At 44.7% G+C, this 21,079-nt stretch overlaps 1 protein-coding gene across 3 annotated transcripts in view; it reads right to left on the minus strand.

Annotated features, from left to right (window-relative positions):
- FHL1 (four and a half LIM domains 1) overlaps window positions 1-21,079 on the minus strand; it is an 85,314-nt gene that overhangs the window by 18,924 nt on the left and 45,311 nt on the right. Inside the window, exon 1 of one of the 3 annotated variants that reach the window (XM_038748172.1) lies at window positions 15,700-15,724. The exons of 1 other annotated variant lie outside the window; for it this stretch is intronic. Coding sequence is in view for 1 of the 2 variants with exons in the window: in XM_038748169.1 (XP_038604097.1) it covers window positions 15,495-15,516 (22 nt within the window). In the remaining variant the exon portion in view is untranslated. Of the gene's footprint in view, window positions 1-15,494; window positions 15,578-15,699; window positions 15,725-21,079 lie in introns of those variants that run through there. One more of the 3 variants, XM_038748169.1, reaches the window with a different exon arrangement.

Genomic DNA, 21,079 nt, shown 5'->3' on the forward strand with positions numbered 1-21,079 from the left:
TTGTTTCATTCTCTTCCTCCCTTCAAGGCCCTGCTGAGAGCTCACCTCCTCCAGGAGGCCTTCCCAGACTGAGCCCCTTCTTTCCTCTCCCCCTCGTCCCCCTCTCCATCCCCCCGTCTTACCTCCTTCCCTTCCCCACAGCACCTGTATATGTGTATATATGGTTGTACATATTTATTACTCTATTTATTTATTTATTTATTTTACTTGTACATTTCTATCCCATTTATTTTATTTTGTTGATATGTTTGGTTCTGTTCTCTGTCTCCCCCTTTTAGACTGTGAGCCCACTGTTGGGTAGGGACTGTCTCTATGTGTTGCCAATTTGTACTTCCCAAGCGCTTAGGACAGTGCTCTGCACATAGTAAGCGCTCAATAAATACGATTGATTGATTGATTGATTGTTTCACCAAAATAATCCTAAGGGATAAAAATCAACGGCAAAAAAAAAAAAAAAAAAATCAACCGAAAGCAAAAACAAAAAAAGGTCTCTGTTTAGACCTCCTCCTGTCTGGAAATCTCTGAGGAATTTGCTTCCTTCTCCAGATGGATTAAGTTGCTGGAAGCCATGTGACGACTGTGAGCCCACTGTTGGGTCGGGACTGTCTCTATATGTTGCCAACTTGGACTTCCCAAGCGCTTAGTACAGTGCTCTGCACACAGTAAGCGCTCAATAAATACAATTGATTGATTGATTGATTCCCTTCCTCCCCCATCTCCCCACAGGGGCCTTGTGTATCTGGGGTGGAGCTGGGATAGGAATCCAAACTCCTCGACTGCCATTTCGGGCTCTCTTGCTGCAGCTCTTCCGGAGAGAAGACTGCGCGTAATTCCCAACTAACCGTTTCCTGGATGGCGGTTATAGAAAAATCAAGAAAATAAGCCGAGAGTTGGATGGACAGCCTTTTTTCTTCAGGAAACTATGACCACTGCAATTTGGGAAAGAGTTACGTGCCCGGTAAGTGGTCAGCACACAGGCAACAGCAAAATGTGGGCTTCCAGAAAGCAAACCCCTGGACCAGAAAAATTAGGAAAAAAAAAATCCCCATTTACAGATGAGGAAACTGAGACACTGAGAAGCTTTATGTCTTGCCCAAAATCACCTAGCAGGCAAGTAGCAGAGCTGATATTAGAACCCAAGTCCTCTGATTCCCAGGCCTGGGAATGGGCCCCTTTTAGACTGTGAGCCCACTGGTGGGTAGGGACTGTCTCTATATGTTGCCAATTTGTACTTCCCAAGCGCTTAGTACAGTGCTCTGCACATAGTAAGCGCTCAATAAATACGATTGATGATGATGATGATGATGATGATGGGCTCTTTCCACTAGGCCACACCGCTTCTCTGTACACCTTATGTAATAATAAGTGTACTTAGTACAGTGCTCTGCACATAGTAAGCGCTCAATAAATACGATTGATTGATTGATAAGTGCTTTACTTCTCTGCGCCTCAGATACCCCATCTGTAAAAATGAGGATTAAATCCTACTCCCTCCTAGACCGTGAACTCTTCATGGGACAGAGACTGCGTCCAACCTGATTAACGTGCACCTACCCTAGTGCTTAGCACAGAGCTTGGCTTACAAGGCGCTTAACAAGTGCATAACTATTATTATTATAAGAGGCTGAAAAAATGAATCCACACAAACAATGCTGGGAAAAAAAACCAGTATTACTTGAATAATTTACAGCGTTCACTCTGTTGCACTTTTCTGCTACATTAATTATTCATTCCTACACTCCCACTTTTAATGAGCACATCAGAGGAAGATGCAAAGATCGTAAGTGCGCAATAAATGCCACTCATTGAGTGACTGGCTGATCCAAAGTAAATGAACTCAGGCCCATCTGGAATACTTAACCTATAATCCTTACAGATAATCCATACATGCATCCCCAACCCCCTTCCTTGCCTGACAGCCATAAGGAAATTTAGTTCATTCATTCATTCATTCATTCGTATTTATTGAGCGCTTACTGTGTGCACAGCACTGTACTAAGCGCTTGGGAAGTACAAGTTGGCAACATATAGTGAAGTGACTTGCCCTACCCAACAGTGGGCTCACAGTCTAGAAGGGGGAGACAGAGATCAAAACAAAACACATTAACAAAATAAAATAAATAGAATAAATATGAACAAATAAATTTAATAAGAGTAATGATTCTAGACTGTCTAGAAGGGGGAGACAGAGAACAAAACAAAACATGTTAACCAAATAAAATATATCGAATAAATATGTACAAATAGAGTCATGATTCTAGACGGTCTAGAAGGGGGAGACAGAGAACAAAACAAAACATATTAAGAAAATAAAATAAATAGAATAAATATGAACAAATAAATTAGAGTAATGATTCTAGACTGTCTAGAAGGGGGAGACAGAGAACAAAACAAAACATATTAGCCAAATAAAATAAATCGAATAAATATGTACAAATGAAATAGAGTCATGATTCTAGACGGTCTAGAAGGGGGAGACAGAAAACAAAACAAAATATATTAACCAAACAAAATAAATCGAATAAATATGTACAAATAAAATAGAGTAATGATTCTAGACAGTCTAGAAGGGGGAGACAGAAAACATAACAAAACATATTAACCAAATAAAATAAATCGAATAAATATGTACAAATAAAATGGAGTAATGATTCTAGACAGTCTAGAAGGGGGAGACAGAGAACAAAACAAAACATATTAACCAAATAAAATAAATCGAATAAATATGTACAAATAAAATAGAGTAATGATTCTAGACAGTCTAGAAGGGGGAGACAGAAAGCAAAACAAAATATATTAACCAAATAAAATAAATCGAATAAATATGTACAAATAAAATAAACAGAGTCATGATTCTAGACAGTCTAGAAGGGGGAGACAGAAAACAAAACATATTAACCAAACAAAATAAATCGAATAAATATGTACAAATAAAATAAATAGAGTAATGATTCTAGACAGTCTAGAAGGGGGAGACAGAAAACAAAACAAAACATATTAACCAAATAAAATAAATCGAATAAATATGTACAAATAAAATAAATAGAGTCATGATTTTAGATGGTCTAGAAGGGGGAGACAGAGAACAAAACAAAACATATTAACCAAATACAATAAATCCAATAAATGTGTACAAATAAAATAAACAGTCATGATTTTAGACAGTCTAGAAGGGGGAGACAGAGAACAAAAACAAAACATATTAACCAAATAAAATAAATCGAATATGTACAAATAAAATAGAGTAATGATTCTAGGCAGTCTAGAAGGGGGAGACAGAGAACAAAACAAAACATGTTAACCAAATAAAATAAATCGAATAAATATGTACAAATAAAATAGGGTAATGATTCTAGACAGTCTAGAAGGGGGAGACAGAAAGAAAAACAAAATATATTAACCAAATAAAATAAATCAAATATGTTTAGTGTGTTTCTCTAGGGTGTAACTGTTATTGTAACTGTTAGATCCTTCAGTTGGAGGACTGGGGGAGTGGAGGGAGGCGGGGGAGCAGTGAGGACCACTCTCTGGATGATTTCACTCTGCCCCACTTTTCCCGACGGCTCAGGGTGACAAGAAGCCACCGCAGAACCAAAGGACTGGGGGAGGAAGGCAGTAGTGAGGCAACGGCCCTAGGCTCCCCGCTGAAAGAGGGCTAACACACCATTATACAATAATTGCCGTATTTCTTAAGTACTCACTGTGCGGCGAGCACCGCTATAACTATGCTTTCATCTATATTTTGTATTTTTCCATCCTTACTGTGTTCCCAACAAATACGGGTCACCTGATGTTCGGTGCAAACTTACGTTTAGGTCAAAAATGATAAAAAAAAAAAATGCCCAGCCAGGTGGAAGGAGAAATTTCAGAGGACAAAGCTGGTCTTCCTCTATCAAAAAGCTCTTTGCCAAATAAGGCTGATATCTCAATTTATAGACAAGAAAACAAGAATTCAAAGCATTAAAATACGGCGAGGCTGGTACCAGTTTCCAACTGTGGCCAAATTAATGAGCTTGTTGCTTTTGTTCTTCTGTAAATCCCATTAAATGGGGATTTTGGCCACGGGCACCAAGGATACAACAAATATTTATGTATTTTACTTGTACACATCTATTCTATTTATTTTATTTTGTTAATATGTTTTGTTTTGTTCTCTGTCTCCCCCTTCTAGACTGTGAGCCCACTGTTGGGTAGGGGCCATCTCTATATGTTGCCAACTTGGACTTCCCAAGCGCTTAGTACAGTGCTCTGCACGCAGTAAGCACTCAATAAATACGATTGATTGATTGATTCATGCATTCATTTTACAATCATATTAAATTGCAAACCATGAAAACTATGGGTGCCCAATCTGTTTCTGAAGCAAAAAAAAAAAAACAAACAAGAAAACCGATGAACCTCGACACAGTCTTCTTAACTGGGAGGGAAATTTCCCAGAATGAGAATCTGCCAACGCAATGAGTCAACATTTCAAAATATCTCTGAAATGTTTTCTATTATATTAGGAATACTAAGATAATATTTTCTGTTTGCTAAGAGCTTCACAATTCTTGCAACGTGTAGTGCTCTCACTTCTGGTTTGCAAAAGAGCTGATGGAGTTTGCAACTGAAGCAGGATGGGAAGATAACAGAGTTCCTTAAAGCCACCAGCCGAGTCCCCAGCTAATAACATGACCTTGACATCAAGCCTGGTTATGCGAGGAAAGATAAAACTTTTGCTTCCGCTCTAAGAATGATAAAATAAACCAAAGAGAGAAAATAGATTTTCTGCTTGGGGCACCACAGTCACTTTTCTGGAACACTTGCATCATCCTTTAATCCTTTAGGCGAAAGAATGACTAAATTTCCTCAACTCACTGAAGCGAGATACCTTCTCATCATCTGCCAAAACCTCCAGAGATGTTAACCATGACCTGGGGCACTTGTCTGGAAAACTGCATCTTGCCAATCACATAATTAGGTGCTTCCCCTTACCTCTTTCTCTAGGGAGATGACGTGAACTACATTATGGGTTTTTCCAGCAGTTATTCGGCTGTTTTAACGTATAATCTGCAATTCTGCCAGACTGCAGCGATGATAATAATGATGATGGTGGTAATAGCTCCTATACCACAGTTAAACAGCTCTCCGTGCTTCCAAGCGTGTATTTAGCAATACTAAAGGCAGCCTGCCCATCTTAAGGGGAAGTGTACGCTGGGTGGATAGCTGAGCTTGGAATGAACTAGATTCCGCGTTCCCTAAGTGTCCCTTCAGTGAACCTTTCTTGGGGCTGCTTTTCATTGCTAAAAATATTATGGAAGTTTCTGTTTTAAAAGGCTAACCTTCATGTGAAGTATGATCAGAATTCAGGGGGCGAAAGGGCGAAAAAGCAGTAACCGGACCTCGGCCCTGAGACGCCAAGGAAAGCTTACGGAAAAGTAATGGGCCTTTCTTCTCCGGTGGGTAGCGGAGGCCGGGGTAGGGAGGCGGGAAAGGGGCAGCTTGACGTCTATAACCCACCGCACGGTCCAGAACCACTACTTGACTTCCCAAATTAACCTTTCCAGTACAGAAACTGATATATACCAGCGCTGTTTCTAGAATAATGACAGAAAATTCTCCAAGGAGAATGACGAAACGGGGAGCCAATCTAATCGGTAGATTAGCACCAGGGCATTCCAAAAGAAAAAGAGTCGGCCTTCAATTAGCTATGCCTTTGAAAATAGTAGTCTGGTTTTCTTTCATTGACTATTTCAGAAAAAAAAAAATACATTATCCTTCACTTAGCAACCGACACCCTCTTCCATACAATTATTTGAACTATATCTAGTATGTTAATTGAGCGAAATATCATCGAAAGCTCAATGAAAAGCTTTACCTTGCTACAGAACCACAGGATCATAATGGGAATACAACGTTTCAATAACGTCTCCCTTTCTATGTTTTCTTCTTTCCAGGTTCCAACAGCGGTGGCTTACTGTCACATTAATAGTGCCAAGTGAAGCAGCGTGGCTCAGTGGAAAGAGCCCGGGCTTTGGAGCCAGAGGTCATGGGTTCAAATCCCACCTCCGCCAATTGTCAGCTGTGTGGCCTTGGGCAAGTCACTTAACTTCTCTGTGCTTCAGTTACCTCATCTGTAAAATGGGGATTAAGACTGTGAGCCCCCCGCGGGACAACCTGATCACCCTGTAACCTCCCCAGCGCTTAGAACAGTGCTTTGCACATAGTAAGCGCTTAATAAATGCCATTTTAAAAAAAAGTGCTGCAAACCACAAACCTACCAAAAATATTTAGATTATTAATAGTTTAACTGGGTCTTGGAATAATCTTAAGAGGCAGATCTTGAAAGTGGCAGCAGATCTACCCCCTCCACCTGGGCCTCTGATCTCATCCCTCCACACCTCAAACACCAGTCCCTTCCCTTTATCCGTCCCTGACTGCCATCTTCAACTGATCCCTTTCCATTGACTTCTTCCCCACTGCTTTCAAACATGCTCATCATCATCATCAATCGTATTTATTGAGTGCTTACTGTGTGCAGAGCACTGTACTAAGTGCTTGGGAAGTACATGTCTCCCCTATCCTAAAAAAAACCCTTCCCTTGACCCCAAGGCTCCCTCCAGTTATCGCCCCATCTCCCTCCTTCCATTCCTTTTGGAACTCCTTGAGTGAGTTGTCTACACCCACGGCCTCCACTTCCTCTCCTCTAAGTCTCTCCTTGACGCCCTCCAATCTGGCTTCCACTCCCTTCAGTCCATGGAAACCGCCCTCTCTAAGGTCACCAATGATCTCCTTCTTGCCAAATCCAACAGCCTCCACTCCATCGTAATCCTCCTCGAACTCTCACCTGCCTTCGACAGTGTCGACCACCCCCTCCCTCCTTGACACATAATCTAACTTGGGCTTCACTGACCCTGTCCTCTCCTAGTTCTCCTCCTATCTCCCTGACCACTTCTTTTCCGTCTCTTTCACGGGCTCCTCCTCTGCTTCCCACTCTCTAATAAAAAATATCAATCAATAAATACGATTGAATGAATAATAATAATGATGATGGTATTTGTTAAGCGCTTACTATGTGCAAAGCACTGTTCTAAGCGCTGGGGAGGTTACAAGGTGATCAGGTTGTCCCATGGGGGGCTCACAGTTTTAATCCCCATTTTACAGATGAGGTAACTGAGGCACAGAGAAGTTAAGTGACTTGCCCAAAGTCACACAGCTGACAGTTGGCGGAGCCGGGATTTGAACCCATGACCTCTGACTCCAAAGTCCGTGCTCTTTCCACGGAGCCACGCTGCTTCTAACTGTGGGAATCCCTCCCATGGCTTCAGCTTCCATCTCTACATGGATGATTCCCAAATCTACCTCTCCAGCCCTGAAGTCTCTCCTTCTCAACAGGCTCGCACTGCCTCATGTCTTCAGATGTCCCCCCAACATATCAAAACTTGGCATGCCTAAAACACAACTCCTTAGCTTCCCGCCCTGTAAGATAGCACTACCATCCTTCCTGTCTCACAACCTCGTCCCCACTTCCTCCTTCCCCCTTCTAGACTGTGAGCCTGTTGCTGGGTCTTTATATGTTGCCAATTTGTACTTCCCAAGCGCTTTGCACAGTGCTCTGCACATAGTAAGCGCTCAATAAATATGACTGAATGAATGAATATAAACTTGGCATTATCCTTGGACTCACCTCTCTCATCCAACTAAATCTTCAACCAAATCTGTTGGTTCGATCTGCACAACATTTACCCCTCCCTCTCCACCCAAACTCCTACTATGCTGATCCAAGCATTTATCGTACCCCACCTTGACTATTGCATCAGCCTCCTCACTGACCTCCCTGCCTCCTGTCTTTCTTTGTCCAGAAACGCTCTGGGCATATTACTCCCCTCCTCAAAAATCTCCAGTGGCTACCAATCAATCTGCGCATCAGGCAGAAACTCCTCACCCTGGGCTTCCAGGCTGTCCGTCCCCTCGCCGCCTCCTACCTCCCCTCCCTTCTCTCCTTCTCCAGCCCAGCCCGCACCCTCCGCTCCTCTGCCGCTAATCTCCTCACCGTACCTCATTCTCGCCTGTCCCGCCATCGACCCCCGGGCCTGGAATGCCCTCCCTCTGCCCATCCGCCAAGCTCGCTCTCTTCCTCCCTTCAAGGCCCTACTGAGAGCTCCCCTCCTCCAGGAGGCCTGCCCAGACTGAGCCCCCTCCTTCCTCTCCCCCTCGCCCCCCCTCCATCCCCCGTCTTACCTCATTCCCTTCCCCACAACATATGTATATATGTTTGTACATATTTATTACTCTATTTATTTATTTATTTTACTTGTACATATCTATTCTATTTATTTTATTTTGTTAATATGTTTGGTTTTGTTCTCTGTCTCCCCCTTCTAGACTGTGAGCCCACTGTTGGGTAGGGACTGTCTCTATATGTTGCCAACTTGTACTTCCCTAGCACTTAGTACAGTGCTCTGCACACAGTAAGCGCTCAATAAATACGACTGATTGATTGATTGATTTCCCATCCCAGTCCACACTGCACTCTGCTGCCCAGCTTATTTTTCTAAAAAAAAAATTCAGTCCATGTTTCCCCACTCCTCAAGAACCACCAGTGGTTGCCCATCCACCTCCGCATCAAATGGAAACTTTGAAGCCCTAAATCACCTTGCCCCCTCCTATCTAACCTTGCTGATTTCATCCTACTCAATATACTCACTTCGCTCCTCTAACACCAACCTACTCACTGTACTTCCATCTCACCTATCTCGCCGCTGACCCCTTGCACACAACCTCCCTCTGCCCTGAAACTCCCACTTCCTTCATGTGCAAAAGCCCACCACTCTCCTCACCTTCGAATTAACCAAACAATTGTATTTATTCAGTGCTTACTATGTGCTGAGCACTGTACTAAGTGCTTGGGAGAGAACAATGTAGTACAGTAAGAGAAGCAGCGTGGCTAAGAGAAGCAGCGTGGCTCAGTGGAAAGGGCCCGGGCTTTGGAGTCAGAGGTCATGGGTTCAAATCCCGGCTCCGCCAATTGTCAGCTGGGGGACTTTGGGCAAATCACTTAACTTCTCTGTGCCTCAGTTGCCTCATCTGTAAAATGGGGATTAAGACTGTGAACCCCATGTGGGACAACCTGATCACCTTGTAACCTCCCCAGCACTTAGAACAGTGCTTTGCACATAGTAAGTGCTTAATAAATGCCATCATTATTATTATTTTTATTATTATTACAGTTGGTAGACATGTTCCCTGCCTACACTGAAATTAGAGTCTAGAGGGGAGGCAGACATTAATATAAATTAATAAATTACAGATATGTACCTAAGTGCTGTGGGGAGCCTTTATTAAAATTACATCTCCTCCCAGAGGCCTTCTTTGACTCAGCCCTCATTTCCCCTATTCCCTCTCCCTTCTGCATCACCCTTTCACTTGAATTTGTACTCTTTAAGCACTTTATATTTACCTCCCCATAAGCCCCATGAGGACTTTATGTACAAATCTGCACTTTATTTTAATGTCTGTTCCCCCATTAGATTGTAAGTGCCTTTTGAGCAGGGAACATGTTGTACCGCACTCTCCCAAGCACTTAGTCCAAGTGCTCTGCACACAAAAAGCGCTCAACAAGTACCATTCATTGACTGACTGATTTTACAGCCCGTTTTGTTCTCTGAGCGTGAGTACTCTTCAAATGGGTAAACTTCATTTTCCCAAAATAACGACGATAACAGACCCCAGCATATTTTTAGCAGCTTTAGATAACACTGAATTATTGTTGCTCTTGATTCTGTCCAGTGCCACATCAGTTCCTCCTAATCACAAATCCTATTACTGCCCCTCATTAGAAAAAGGAAAAAAAATGATTCTCGACATAGGTCAAATCTGGACTGGACGTGTTCATGTTTGAGGATGTCATTTAGTACTTTTATTATTACCAGAGCCATAATGAAGAATATTTGTCATCTTGAAATCTGAAAGCAGATATTATAACTGCATGGGTTTAACTTTTCCTAACAATGTATCTGTTATCACCGTAAACAAGTGTGTGGAATGAAGCAGTCCAAAGTGGTTACTTTTATTTACAATGGTTTAATGATTTTCCTCCATTTCCTGCCATGTAGTATTGCTGTAGAGAAGCAGCAGGACCTGGTTGAAAGAGTCGGAGGACTTCTCCCCATTTTATTTATGGTATTAACTAAGTACTTACTTTGTACCAGGCGGTGCATTAAGTCCTGAGGGAACGTATAAGCTAGTCGGGCTGGACTCAGTCCCAGTTTTAATCCCTCACTTTAAAGATGAGGTAAGCGAGGCTCAGAGAAGTGACTTGACCAAGGTATACACGAGCAGGCAAGTTGCAGCATTAGAACCCAGGTCCTTCCGACTCTCATCCCGCTGTGAGGATGCGGATGCCCTGGGAGTCCTCCCGGTGCTAGCCCAGTGTAGTAGCCGCCCGGATTTACAGACTCACTGATGTTTTCTCGGACAAGACGGTGCTTTGCACATAGTAAGCGCTTAATAAATACCATTATCATCATCATCATCATCACCACAAGACCAAATTTTGACTCACGCTATCAACTGCCAGTGGATTTATTGGACAGTGGGTCACCCTAATGTATAATCTAACGGCTACAAATGGCATTTCCATGACTTTAAAGTGATCTACAACAAAAACTACTAAGATCAAGTCTCCCTTCTGGAGGCTGGCAAAGCACAGCCCAATTAGAGCTGTCAGATACTGGATCCTATTCACTCCGTTAGATCCAGCAGAGAACCTCATGGGGCCAGATCTAATCTGCTCTAATTCCGCTGTGGTTATTTCCCAAAACTACACGAAAGTAGACGTTTATTTCTGATCCTTAAATGGAAAAAAGTTCCTATTAAGAGACAAAAATGTTTATTACTTCACGTAGGAGGAAAAATTGATCTTTTGTATAAAACGCCGTGAACGGAAAGTTTGCCACAGTCCACGGTGCACTTCAAGCTGCTCATAGGCAGGGATCTAGTGTACCCTCCCAAATGCTTAGTACACTGGCTCAGTGGAAAGAGCACTGGCTTTTTGGAGTCAGAGGTCCGGGGTTCAAATCCCGGCTCCGCCAACTGTCAGCTGTGTGACTTTGGGCCAGTCGCTTAACTTCTCTGTGCCTCAGTTACCTCATCTGTAAACTGGGAACTAAGACTGTGAGCCCCCCGTGGGACAACCTGATCACCTTGTAACCTCCCCAGCGCTTAGGACGGTGCTTTGCACATAGTAAGTGCTTTATAAATGCCATTATTATTATTATTATTATTACATTGCCCTGCACATGAATATAAATACCAAGATTTAGTGAACCTTCCTCACACTTTCCCCAGAGTCCTGAAGCTTCATCCCAGGGACTCCAACTGTAAAGAGGAAGGGGAGGTAGAGACATGGGGTGGGGAGGGGGTGGGGGAGTGGCTCTGTGGGGTGAAGCCAATAATTTGGCTCCCACAATTTTATGGCTGGGCCCGTAGCCATAATTAGGCAACCCCTGCGCCCCCACCTTAGAGAAGGATGGGGGCCAAAAATGGGATCCACACACCAGCTCTGCTCTCTGTACTCAGCTGATGGTCCCTGTGCCCTGGCCTAGGAACCCAGTACAGCGGGGAAGCAGTGTGGTCTGGTGGCTAGAAAAGGGGCCTGGGTTCTAATCCTGCCTCTGCCAATTGTCTGCTGTGTGATCAGAGGCAAGCCACTTCTTCTCCCTGTGCTTCTGCTCCCTCATCTGTAAAACGGGGATTAAGACTGTGAGTCCCATGTGGGACAGGGACTGTGTCCAACCTGATAAGCCAGTATTTACCCCAGCACTTAGAACAGTGCTTGGCCATAGTAAGTGCTTAACAAATACTATCATCACCCTCCGCCCATCCGCCAAGCTAGCTCTCTTCCTCCCTTCAAGGCCCTACTGAGAGCTCACCTCCTCCAGGAGGCCTTCCCAGACTGAGCCCCTTCCTTCCTCTCCCCCTCGACCCCCTCCATCCCCCCCATCTTACCTCCTTCCCTTCCCCACAGCACCTGTATATATATGTTTGTACATATTTGTTACTCTATTTTACTTGTACATATCTATTCTATTTATTTTATTTTGTTAGTATGTTTGGTTTTGTTCTCTGTCTCCCCCTTTTAGACTGTGAGCCCACTGTTGGGTAGGGACTGTCTCTATATGTTGCCAACTTGTACTTCCCAAGCGCTTAGTACAGTGCTCTGCACACAGTAAGCGCTCAATAAATACGATTGATGATGATGATGATGATCAGGCAGCTAGACAGGTAGGCAGGATACAAGATGGGCATCCAGAACAGGCTCCTTGCCCCATCCCTTCTTCTTCCTCTGGTGGCTCCAGCCCCTTTCTGTCTGCATCTGTTTCCTGGACCTTCTCCCAGAACCTCACCCTCTGGGAGCCTCATCCGGACCTCAAAATTGAGGAAGGGAGGGCACCCCTGCCTCATCCTTCAAAGTTCTTCAGCTCAAGCTCGAGGCAACCCAGTCCGAATGGGTGTTAACCCACCTTGATTTTTTCTCCCTCTCTGACTTCCCAGAATATAAGCTGTTCCCTGATTTACTCTTAACATTTACACGATTCTGGAGCCGGATCTGCAAAGGGCAAGGCTAATAGCAGGGTTGGAGAAATGTCATGGACTCCACCTGTGTCTTATCGGCATAAGCACGAGATTGAACAAAACTGCCACGGACTCCGCCGTGCCTTTATCGATGCCAGTGGTCTCTGACTTGTCGGGGTAGCTTGTTGCTACTGGTCCTTTTTTGTCACAGCCAAGGGAGGCAAGATCCTGTCAATGGGGCATTTTTGTCTGCCTCTTCACTGGCTTGGAAATCCGCCCCTTTGACTGTGGGTAGCACCTCTGCTCTCTTCTCCTTCCCTGCCTGCCTCCCCCCACCGCCCTCCTCAACAGGAAGAACAGACAAGGATGGGACGGGAATAAGCCCAGGGCTCCCTCCAACCCAGCAGACAGACTTGACCCCAGGGCAGAGGGGGAAGTAGGACGACCACTTCAAGATTCTGAAAGCACTGATTTTTCTCTGCATTCCCACTGTCAGGTGAAGTGCTTCCTTTCAGGGACACGCAAACCCAAATCGTTTTTTGCTAAACAAAAATCGTTTTCGAACCACAGGCTAACCCCAGGCAGGCAGGGTCTGAGACGGCATCTACCTCATCTAGATCAATCAATCAATCAGTGGTATTTATTGAGCGCTTACTGTGTGCAGAGCACTGTACTAAGCGCTTGGGAAGTCCAAGTTGGCAACATATAGAGACAGTCATCATCATCATCATCATCAATCGTATTTATTGAGCGCTTACTGTGTGCAGAGCACTGTACTAAGCGCTTGGGAAGTCCAAGTTGGCAACATATAGAGACAGCCCCTACCCAACAGTGGGCTCACAGTCTAAAAGGGGGAGACAGGGAACAAAACCAAACATACTAACAAAATAAAATAAATAGAATAGATATGTACAAAGAAAATAAATAAATAGAGTAATAACTATGTACAAACATATATACATATATATAGGTGCTGTGGGGAAGGGAAGGAGGTAAGATGAGGGGGATGGAGAGGGGGACGAGGGGGAGAGATATGAAAGCAAGGGTTTTCTTTCAGCATTTTGAGCATTTTCAGAGTCCAGGGGTCCTCTGCTACATGCCAGCCATTGAAATGTCAAAATTCCATCATGCTACACTTAAAAACGCCTATGGACACCCACACGGGATGGACTAGGAACGGTGCCTCCTTCCCAGAGACTGTAACGGCTCTGAGATACACATGTGGCATCGGGCTTGTAAAGTGGATTCCTGGGGACAAACCGAATGGCTTTTCAAAAGCTAGCTTCTCTGGATGTATTTCAGAGTAACCCATGAAAGCCCTTTAGCTCTCTTCCTCCCTTCAAAGCCCTTCTGAGAGCTCACCTCCTCCGAGAGGCCTTCCCAGACTGAGCCCCCTTTTTCCTCTCCTCCTCCCCATCCCCCCCACCCTACCTCCTTCCCCTCCCCACAGCACCTGTATATACGTTTGTACAGATTTATTACTCTATTTTACTTGTCCATATTTCCTATTCTATTTATTTTGTTAATGATGTGCATTTAGCTGTAATTCTATTTGTTCTGACGACTTAACACCTGTCCACATGTTTTGTTTTGTTGTCTGTCTCCCCCTTCTAGACTGGGAGCCCGCTGTTGGGTAGGGACCATCTCTATATGTCACCGACTTGTACTTCCCAAGTGTTTAGTACAGTGCTCTGCACACAGTAAGCACTAAATAAATACGATTGAATGAATGAATGAATGAATAAAAGAAAAGACCATTCTAAAGCGGGGTGCACGTTTCACACATTGAATGTAAATTTCCGCCCTCATGAAAAAAGTACATTGAATACCGAATCTCTTCATCATCTAAAACTTGAAAAACAAACTCCCTGAAAAAGATTTACTGTCAATTTTATTAGCCAAACGCCCTGCTCCTCTCCTTCCACTCTTGCTTTCCCTTGTACAGATTGAAGAGCTACGAAGCAGTACTGGAAGATTTCATTCCTTTTCCACCCAGAGACAGCGATGCCTCAAGTAGCTGGTCATTGCCCTCGGCCTCAGTCTATAAGGGGAGGAGGCGGCAGGGAGCCTTCAGAGCAGATTCAACCGAACCAGGTTTGCTCATGAAATTCCCACTCCAACAGCTTCCAATCACTCGATTATTTTATACACTCACTGCCTGGTGGCTCCTAGATTTCCAGCTTTTTTTAAAAAAAAGGCAGACGGTCATCAAGGGGTCAGTCCGCCCAGTGCTTAGCTGAAAGTATATGCTGGTTGGACGGGTGGGTAGTTTGGCCTTTAGACTGGAAGCCCCTCTGGGACAGAGACTCGTGCGCTATCAGATTATGCTGTAGTTATCCCAGCGCTTAACACAGTGCTACGCACTTAAATACCACAGTTAAAATTATTATTATCTTTGAGAAGATATGCCCTGTCTTCACCAAAAGGGTTATGCCCGTTTCATCGAGAAAAACTCTGTTCAAAAGGAGAAGATACAAGAAGTCACTAGAGTTTTTTCCTTGAGAACAAAGCAGTTTCCTGCACAATCTAATTCTATCCTGCCTCCCTCAGATTGCTGAAGCTCTACTAAAATGGTAAAACAGTAAGTAGGCTTAATTAACAGAAAAAAAAAAAAACAGTCCACAGATTTTCCAACCAAGAATGCCTTTTTCATTCTTGGATTTCCTGTCTTGAAATTCATAAGAAGTTCGACCTCTTCCCACTGGACTGAATTTAAAAGCACACCCCGGCGAAGTTTTTTTTTTTTGGAAAAAGAGTCCATCAGGTGACATTTGTCTAAGTAATGACCTCCTGCCTTAGAACATGTGCTAAGAGGCAAAAACAGGATAGACCGTTAAAATTAATCTACAGTAATTTAAACCTACATACATTTCATAAAATTGCCCTAAAAAAAACATCACCCAGTGTGGATATTCTTTGAAAAAAATCTAGATTTTTACCTGAGTGTCTCTCGGAAGCCATGATCAAAAGAACAAATTCAAAAGCAGCACCCAGGCAACTGTTCCCAGTACCTCAGCTGATAAGAATATGGCCCGTTTGATAACATACATTTAAGGGGAGGCTATTAATACAAAAATAACTAAGAACAGATGTCCCCACCCCTCCTCCGAGATCACAACCTTAATCCCTGCAGAAAATTCTTACCATTTTAGGTGATCCATGGGAGAAGAATAGGATCCAGTAAAAATACCCAACGCTACATATAAATGCCTGCTCAACTACTCAGCATCCAAATTAGCTCCAAAGCCAGCGAGGCTACATAGAAAGTCATCACTCTGCTGGAGCACAAGTTGGCCTCTGCTCCCAGATACTTTATTACTGATCCAACCCTGTTAATCTACGTTACAGACTTGAAACACTCCATTCTAGGTCCTATAAATAGTGCTATTTCTGCCCTGTTTGGGAAGATAATATTGTTTGATAGACTGGCGTTTAAGGGACAATTAAATTGGATTAAGCACCAGGATAGACAAGATTAAAGGCATTACTGATGCTTAACACAGGATCCCCCTCCCCTGGGAACAGGAGAAAAAGCTGCAGGAGAACTATAGACAGAGCTGATCGGGGCGCAGAACTTCTTCCTGGAAGGTGGAAATGGGAACAGGGCTCCCAGACAAAGCCAAACCAACTGCTTTGAGAGAGGTGTTGATGGTCATGAGGGTTGAGAAGGAATAGGGTTCAAACTGGCCGGCCACGATGAGAAGCCTCATTTGCCTGCTGGATTGTAAACCCAAAGGCAGGGATCTATCTCATCCTTCACTCCCGCTGCATATTCCTAATCCCTGAAAAATGCACTCTGTATACACCAGGCACTGGGTAAATGCCATTACTGACTTTCCTCAGAGGCCTAACCCATCTGACGGATGCTTCACGCTAGACTGAAACCTGGCGTTTTCCACGGCCAGATTGAAGGCTTTAGAAAAGGGATGGCTGGAATGGATAAAAGCCCTTAAATGACTCAAAAAAAAGGAGTCAATGACAATTTTAGAAACTGGAATGCCACTGGCCCATTGGTCATGCCATCATCACAACCTTTAGGGGAACGTGAATATAAGGAAAGGAAAGAGATCGGATGGTGACAGTGGTCCTTCTTCTATGCTGATGGTCCTGAGGCTGGGGCGATGGGCCCGTGATTGAAGGCAGGAGAGTAAGCGCTCAATAAATACCACTGCTCAATTGATCAACTGAGAGCATCATGATTACTCTGCAGGCCAGCCTCCGAGGGGATTTGGCTTGGCTGTGCAGTTTTACAGGTGGAGCCCCAACGCAGCCTTCTGGCTGGACTCCATGGCCCGACCAGGGTCGCGGTCCTCTGACCCGGCCCCCCGAGCAGCAGGGCCCGGGTCGGACCCCTGAGCAGTGGCCACTCTGCCACCATCAAGCTAGCACCTGCTTCGGCAGGCCTTCCTGGAGCTGGCTGGAGTTTGCTGCGGGGTGGGGGCATCCACCTCACCTGCGCTCCACGATGGGCATCTTCACACAGATGGCTCTGGCCCAGCTCGGGTACCCACCGAAAGTCAGGCGGGCGAGGCTGGGGCTGTCCAGGGGAGTGGCAGCCCCCAGCCTTCTCTGGCCCCAGGACCACTTCCCTTCGTTTGCTAAAAATGCCCCAAACTCTAAATACAGAAATTCTACATCAACACTTTCTTATCCAATTATGAGTCATTTAAAGAGCATAAACACGCACATCAACATCCCCAAACTGTTCCTGTAACTCCCTCCCTCTGTTTACAGCTGAACCAAATATTTATGTTTCCTCCATTTTTGCACTGCACTCTATCTGGTGGAGGGATTCTCAGACGGCAGCCGACGAGACCCCTTTCAGGTGAGCCCACTGTTGGGTAGGGACTGTCTCTATATGTTGCCAATTTGTACTTCCCAAGCGCTTAGCACAGTGCTCTGCACACAGTAAGCGCTCAATAAATACGATTGATGATGATGACGATGGTGGTATAAGGCCACAGCCACCTCCCTAGTCTTCAGTCAAGACACTGGTTCGCTTTGTAGTCAATGGCCAATGTGGTCCAGATGACTAGACAGAAAGTAACCATGCTCTCGGAGGGGGAGAGACAACTCTGGCTCTTGATACACCCTGGAGGTGTCCCCAGGGGATCAGGTAGTGCCTGATCTGGAAGGTGGAGAAAAAGTAGGTGAAAAAAGGCAGGAAGCAGGTGGGAGGAGAATGTAGCCAAGGGATAGGAGAGGAGTCGGTGAGGTGGTTAAGATCGTGAGGCCCAAGACCCCTGCGTTTGGGAATAAGGCTTAAAAGTCTGTGCTGGCACGATCTGAATCAATCAATGGTATTTATTGAGTGCTTACACGAGCACAGAGCACTCTACTAAGCATTCAAGGCGTTTAACCCCCAGGGAGGAGCCCCCCCATGCTCTGAAACGCTGTCATTTCTAGGGTTCCTGACCGTGCCAAATCAAGTCACTCCCCCAAACTCACATCCCTTGACCCCACACACCTAGACAGTCACCCCGATCTCTGGAGCTCCTGCTGGGTGAAAGTTAAGCAGCTTGGCCTAGTGGAAAGAGCACTCTCTGGGAGTCGGAGAACCTGGGTTCTAAGCCTGGCTCCTCTACTTGCCTGATACGAGACCTTGAGCAAATCACTAACTTCTCTTTGCCTCAGTTGTCTCATCTGAAGAAAGGGGCAATAAATAACTGTAAACCCCATTTGGGACAGGGATTGTGTCAGATCTGATTATCCTGTATCTGCCTCAGTGCTTAGCACGGAGCTTGGCACATGGTAAGCACTTAACACATTTTCCCCTCTCAGGGTTGCACCTGGAAAGTTTCCAGTACTCTACCAGTCTCAACTACAGGAGGGAGAGTCAAGCAGAGAACAGTGCTCTGCACATAGTAAGCGCTTAATAAGTGCCATTATTATAACCATTCCATTCCTAGCTTGGACAGTGGCTAGCGATTGGAAAGCAATCGGCTACAAGTCAGAACTCACTCCCATGCAGCAGTGGCATGGGAGAAAGTCGAGGGCGGAGACTCGAGTTTACTGCATGGAAGGAGGCAACGGTAAGCCACTTGCCCATTATGAATAAGAAAACTCTATGGGTCCACTACCAGAACGAATGCAGATGGAGGTGGGGCGGTCCGGGAGAGATGTGTCCATGGCGTTGCTAGGGGTCGGAGACGACTTGACGACATAAGACAACACATTTTAAGTGCTGAATAAATACCACAATTATCATCATCATCACTACTTTGAAGAGTCCAACAGGGGCAAGACATACATCCTCCAGTCTCAAGAAGTTCACCATCCCATGAGGGAAGCAGGCAGGCAAAAGCCTGAATGGAAAGTGGATCATTCAAGAGTCAAGTTATTCACCCAAGTCAGACGCAATTTTGTTCAGCTTTTCACACTTTCAATCACCTGAGCTAACTTCAGTGTCAATTAGTTTCACCTGGGCCCATTCGCACCAGCTTTCTGACTGCCAAGAGGAGTTGTTGGGGCCATTTATGATACTAAAAACAAAGGTTTCTCTTCAACTACCAACCCCACGGCAGCAGGAGGCTCGGCGCCCCGGATGAAGCTGGGATAGGGACACACAAAGAGCCAACCAGAGCTAATTCGGTCGCAATCACCCTTCTTTTTGGGTTGGCTTTACGTGAAGGGAGTCACAAAGTTCTGAACACTGGCTTAGACGCTAGGCCACTACTTCCTGGGGCCGCAGCGAAAAAGGAATATAGGAGGCTTTTTGAGAGTTAATAATGGCTTCCACTTTACTATTACTGCAGGAATGAGGGAAATAAAAATAATTTGCTGCCTTTTTTTAACCAGTTTTACCTTGTCAGGGATTTTGTGTTCAGCCAAACACAAGACTAAGGCATAGAGTCATGCACTATGATACAGGATGATTCAGCATTGTGTTTTCCCGACTATTTTCTCGTTCTACATTCCCAGCCAGAAAAGGACTTGGGCAACTCTGGCCATCTCGAATTTCTTTCTGACTGCCAACCTACGGGACAAGAGCACGACTTGTGCATAAAGAGCATGCAGGAGGAGTTGGAGCGTGCCGAGCTCTCAAAAGCAAGCAGCTCTAAAGCCCAGAGGAGTGAAGGCAGTAAATCCCCAAGGCCCAGGACGTAAGATCCTCAGCCCTCACCCAACCTGGGGCTCTAGGCCAGTTTGGAGACATCAACAACCTCACCCCAGACTCACATTTTAAAATATCACTGCGCGGCTGGCGATAGATTTAAGTGTTTCTTCTCCCGGGGCTAGAGAAGCAGTGTGGTTTAGTAGAAAGAGGTATGACCTGGGTTCTAACCCCAGCTCTGCCACTGTCCCGTTATGTGATCTTGAGCAATTTTCTTCACTTTTCTGTGCCACAGTTGCCTCACCTGTAAAACAGGGATTCAACACCCATCCTCCCTTCCCCTTACACTGTGAGACTCATGGAGGGCAGGGACTGTATCTGACGTCCTCTAGACTGTAAGCACCTTGTGGCAGGTAACGTGTCTACCAACTCTGCTGTATTTTTAGTACTTTTAGACTGTGAGCCCACTGTTGGGTAGGGACTGTCTCTATGTGTTGCCAACTTGTACTTCCCAAGCGCTTAGTACAGTGCTCTGCACACAGTAAGCACTCAATAAATACGATTGATTGACTGATTGATTGTATTGTACCCTCCCAAGAGCTGAGTACAATGCTCTGCAAACAGTAAACACTCAATAAACACCACTGACTCACAACACACCTATAATATATAGTAAGCACCTAAATGCCTCAATTATTAGTTATCCTCTTTCATTCTCCCTATAAGAATAGCACTAATGCTTAGTTGATTTTGGGTTCTATATTTTTTTTTTCCAAAAGTGGCTACAGAATCCAAAAAAAAAAAAAATCTGTGCATGTGTGGGCCAAGATAGTTTTTTTAATGATATGAATATTGGTGAGGTACAGATCATTGGCTATTCAGAAACATGGGTGCTTTCAGCAGTAATAAAAAAGGAATAAATCCTACTCCCTCCTCCTTGGCCTGAAGGCCCCATATGGGACAGGGATTGTGTGCAACCTGAATATCTTGTATCTACCCCATTGCTTACACAAGTGTCTGGCACATAATAAACACAATATAATAATAATAATGACAATTTATTCCATTTTATTGGTACAAGAGTGGACAGTTACAAAGCTAGCACTTAGGCATGGATTCATTTTGATCAAGTCAATGGGAATATTGAATAGACTGAACTCCTCTCAAGAGAACCGTAGACTGTACTCAGTCTGGGCACATTTAAATTCTGACTAAGCCCTACTGGCTTCCTTGTTTGTGTGTACTAACTGACTGGGTAATAAAAATCTCAGTCAAGTGGACCGCATTCACCTCTTGGGCCACGTGCTCAACGCACCCAAAGCAGAAAGGGCACTCCAGCGTGGACCCGGGTGACTCCGAGATCCCTGTCCGGTCGAAGTGAACGTTACATACCACCAGAAGAAGAATCAGTAGCAATAATATTTGGTAAATGCTTACTTTGTGCCAAGCACTGGGGGAAGCAACTGGGAA

The sequence above is a fragment of the Tachyglossus aculeatus genome, chromosome 6, assembly GCF_015852505.1.
Source record: "Tachyglossus aculeatus isolate mTacAcu1 chromosome 6, mTacAcu1.pri, whole genome shotgun sequence".
Classification (NCBI taxonomy): domain Eukaryota; kingdom Metazoa; phylum Chordata; class Mammalia; order Monotremata; family Tachyglossidae; genus Tachyglossus; species Tachyglossus aculeatus.